The sequence below is a fragment of the Medicago sativa genome, chromosome 7, assembly GCF_051527215.1.
Source record: "Medicago sativa cultivar Bolivia chromosome 7, Bolivia_mono, whole genome shotgun sequence".
Classification (NCBI taxonomy): domain Eukaryota; kingdom Viridiplantae; phylum Streptophyta; class Magnoliopsida; order Fabales; family Fabaceae; genus Medicago; species Medicago sativa.
The window spans coordinates 26,074,956-26,079,517 of NC_140755.1; the positions used below are offsets into that span (position 1 = coordinate 26,074,956).

The window sequence follows — 4,562 nt, forward strand, 5'->3', positions numbered from 1 at the left end:
TTATCATGTATGTTGTTTGATTTGTCTCAATAAATATTTTCAAAATATAATTTTTTTATAACTTTTTATTATATACAATTAAAGATAGAAAAGTGGTTAAGCAACCAAAACAAGTGACTTTTTATAAAACAAGTGGTAAAAGTAAATTGTTGATGACTATTACTTAATCAAAAGTTAAAACTTATATTTTTAAGACAAAATTTCTATTTATAGTTTCCTTAACCATTGCCCTTGAGGACACTAGTTAGCAAGACCCTTAAAATATTAATGGTCAAAATTGTGTATTGACAAAGTGTACACTACTACATGTATTTTGGAACGGAGAGAGTAGTAATTAAGTTTGTTTGAGCAAAATAAATTGTTGATGACACACACTTATAGCGTTTCTTTCAAGGATTTAACACTTGAGATTATAACGTAACACAATTTCTCTCATTTTTATCTCATATTCATAATTGAAAAAATTAAATAATAATTTTTTTGTTGATGCAAGTGGAAATATTAATTAACAATATGCAATTTTTTTTAGGGGAATTAAAAATACGAAATTAATGTTAGGGAAAATTCCAAAGGGGAGTTTGAAGGGGAAGGCCGTGACCACGGGGAGGGAAAGAGTGGTGATGTTGTGTGTTGGTAGTTGTATGGTGTAGTTGTATGGTGGTGGCATAGGTGTGTACTAATGCCTCCCTTGGGCATGTGCCAGGCTCCCCGGGCACACAGAATAAATGCTCATGCGCTTCGGGCATGCTAAAATAACACATGCGCCTTAGGCGTGTAACCAATACTCTGTCAACAGGAAGGACGTTAGATCCCACCCAACTAATTAGTTAAATGAACCCGTAACTCATAATTAATAATTGTATGAGTTAATCCAACAAGACAAAAGAGGGGATTCAAATAGTCCTAATTGCTGCTAAAATATACAATCAAAACCCTTTAATTTTCTATAATCAAATCAGCTGCTAAATAATTTGCTTAATCAAATGAAACTCCCTCATTTTTATTTGCTTTTATTTACTATTTAAATAATTTTAGTTGATTGTCTAGTTGAAATGAGGATCCCTTTGGAGACGATTTATCAACTACTTTATTACTTAAAAACCTGGGCGCCCTCCGTAAGGGCCTAGGCGCCCTCCAGAAGGGCCACCAGGCCCAGGCGCGTCTTCCATGAGGGCGCCACCTCAACTACTTTACCTAAAGGCTAAAGACCCCTTCATAAAGACCTGGGCGCCCTCTGTAAGGGCCTAGGCGCCCTCCAGAAGGAAAATCCCTTCGTAAAGGCCTGGGCGCCCTCCGTAAGGGCCTAGGCGCCCTCCAGAAGGGCCACCAGGCCCAGGCGCGTCTTCCATGAGGGCGCCACCTCACTTAGTCTCTAGAACCCTCCAAAATCATCAAAAGTACGCCAATACCCCCGTTGCTTGGAAACCAAGCAACCGAAGCCCAAGCCCATAAGCAGGCTATAAATAACACTCTTGAAAGCAGTCTCAAGGCATCTAATCATAAGTCCAAAAAACCCTGGTATACGATTCCTAACCCTAGGATCCTTACCGTACTTCTTGGCAAGTACAGTTGGCGCCGTCTGTGGGAAAAGGTAAAACTAACCTTGACCACGTTTCTGAATCGCCAGATCGGAAACTCCTGCAAAAATAGACCTCTGAATCGTAAGATTCCCTTGCGATTCAGAAACCCTAGCCCTTTTTAACCAACCTAAATCGCACCCCACGTACGATTTAGAGAAAAGCCTCTCCTCATGGCAACACAGGAAGAATTGGAATCCATGCGAACCCAGCTCGCTCAACTGCAAGATCGGAACGATGCTTTGCAAGCTTCGATGGAAAACATTCAACAGAAACAAATAGAGGAAAAGGAGGAGTCGAATCAGGGCGAGATGGACGATCCGGAACCACAACCGCTATCCGCCGAGATCTGGGACGCGCCAGTCCCAGAAAACTTCAAACCTCCTCACCTCTCCGTTTTCGACGGCAAGAGTGATCCAATGGAACACGTTACGGCCTTCAACACTCACATGGCCGTAGTCGGAGCTCCAGATTCCCTCAAGTGCAAACTGCTGGCGGGTACCTTTTCAGACGCCGCCCTACGATGGTACATGAACCTTCCACGATTCTCCATCCTCAGTTATCAAGACATGACCAGGAAACTTACCCAGCAATTCTCCGCCAGTCGCCACCGCAAGGTTTCGGCAACCAGTCTATTCAACGTTCGCCAAGGACACAACGAATCTCTAAGGGATTATTTAGCCAGATTCAACGACACAACCATAAAGGTCACCAACCCCAACCAAGAGGCGTTCGTAGGAGCTTTCCAGAACGGTCTGAGAGCAGGACAATTCAACGAATCCCTGGCTCAGAAGCCCGCCGACTCCATGGAAGAAATCATGGCCAGGGCAGAGTGCTACATCAAAGGTGAAGAAAGTAACGCTGAGAAGAAAGCAAGAGACGCCAGGGAGCGCGCGCCCAACAACTCAGAGCGGCGTCCTTACCAACCGCCGGGCGGAAGAGACCGCGCCCCCTACAGAGGAGCAGACAAGCGACCTTTCAATCCTTACTACCGCAAGCCGAACTTGGAGAACTTCACCCCTTTGAACACAAAGCCAGAGCGCATCATGAAAGAAGTCTACGAAACAAAGCTGATCCCAGAGCCGCCCCCAACACAACGCACCACTATGGGGGAAGACAGGGACAAATGGTGCAAGTATCACAAACTAAGGGGCCATGACACCGACTCGTGTATACATCTTCGCCGGGAAATTGAAAAACTAATACAGAGCGGAAAATTGCGGGGATACACTCGGGACAAAAGAGATGAGAGGCCAAAGGCGAGCAAGAAGGAAGAAGTCGCCGAGGAAAAAAGGCACACATTGAACACTATATCTGGCGGTTTCGCCGAAGGGGGCGAGTCAAGTTCATCCCGGAAGAAGTACGTGCGCCAGGTAATGTTGTGCCAAGAGTATGAGGAGCATGATCAGCAGCGAGGACCCGACATTTCTTTCTCGGCCAGAGATTATCAAGGCGTGGTGCCGCACGATGATGACCCTATGGTCATCACCCTGCAGATCTTTAACTGGGACGTAAAGAGAGTCTTAATAGACCCAGGCAGCTCAGCTGATATATTATACTATGACACTTTTGATCGAATGGGTTTAGATCCAGAACAACTACAACCTTTCCAAGGGACGCTGGCAGGATTTACGGGTGAGCAGGTTCATGTAAGGGGCTATATCACCCTAAAAACAACTTTCGGAAGTGGGTCTAACGCCAAAACCATTCGCGTCAGGTATCTCGTGATCAACTCGCCTAGTTCTTACAATATTATCATAGGGCGACCGTCCTTCAACCTCCTGGGAGCATTCTTGTCCACTAAATTCTTAGTGATGAAATATCCGTTGAATGATGGGAAAGTCGGCACCATACGAGGCGATCAGAAAATTGCTAGAGAATGCTACCACAATAGTTTGCGCCTGCAGAAAGCAAAGAAGAAGCCCAATAACAAGATAAATCATGAGGTTAACATGATCGACCTAGACCCCAGGGAGGATTTTCAGCAAAGAACGCCTGGAGCCCACCGAAGACTTAAAGGAAATCTCTATTGGGCCGGAAATTCATCATACCACGAAGATCGGTACGTCCCTAAGCCCTGGAGAAGAAACCGCCCTGATAAACTTGCTGCGAAAGAATCTGGATCTCTTTGCCTGGAGCCCATCTGAAATGCCAGGAATGCATCTTGACGTAGCATGCCACCATTTGTCAATAAAGCCCGGCGTAAAACCAGTTGTTCAGCGAAAAAGGAAAATGGGCGAGGAGAGAAGAAAGGCTGTAGATGACGAAGTAAAAAAGTTGGTAGACGCCCACTTCATAAGTGAAATAAAGTACCCTACCTGGTTGGCCAATACGGTCCTCGTAAAGAAAGCCAACGGGAAGTGGAGAATGTGCGTAGATTACACAGACCTAAACATGGCATGTCCTAAAGACCCTTATCCCCTCCCCAATATTGATCACCTGATCGACAGCGCCTCTGGATACAAAACCCTGAGTTTTATGGACGCTTACTCCGGCTACAACCAGATATGTATGGACCCCCTGGACGCTTCCAAAACGGCGTTCATGACCAACACCAAGAACTATCACTACGAGGTCATGTCTTTTGGCCTCAAGAACGCAGGCGCCACCTTTCAACGGTCTATGGATGCAGCTTTTTCTCAGCAAATAGGGCGCAATCTAGAAGTGTATATCGATGATCTAGTGGCAAAAACTAAAGAAGGGCGTAGTCATGCAGACGACCTCGAAGAGATTCTGAGCCAAGTTCGAAGATACAGAATTCGCCTGAATCCAGCAAAGTGTTCCTTCGGAGTACAGGCGGGAAAATTTTTAGGTTTCCTCTTAACCAGAAGAGGCATTGAAGCAATCCCCGAGAAGTGTCAGGCGATCATCAACATGAGAAGCCCCTCGTGCATCAAAGAAGTACAACAACTCACAGGAAGGTTAGCAGCATTATCTCGTTTTCTATCCTGCGCTGGAGACAAGGCTTTCTCTTTTTTCGCCTCC

The 4,562-nt window shown here is 45.4% G+C and overlaps 1 protein-coding gene across 1 annotated transcript; it reads left to right on the forward strand.

Moving 5' to 3' along the window:
* Positions 1 to 1,750: 1,750 nt before the first annotated feature.
* Positions 1,751 to 3,724, forward strand: LOC146905199 (uncharacterized). The gene has a single exon (XM_085728481.1). The coding sequence runs from the start codon at positions 1,751 to 1,753 to the stop codon at positions 3,722 to 3,724; it is 1,974 nt and encodes a 657-aa protein (XP_085584607.1).
* Positions 3,725 to 4,562: the final 838 nt, after the last annotated feature.

What these genes read in the sequence shown, in the direction of transcription:
- LOC146905199 (XM_085728481.1), top strand. Translation starts at nt 1,751, where the DNA reads ATGGCAACACAGGAAGAATTGGAATCCATGCGAACCCAGCTCGCTCAA.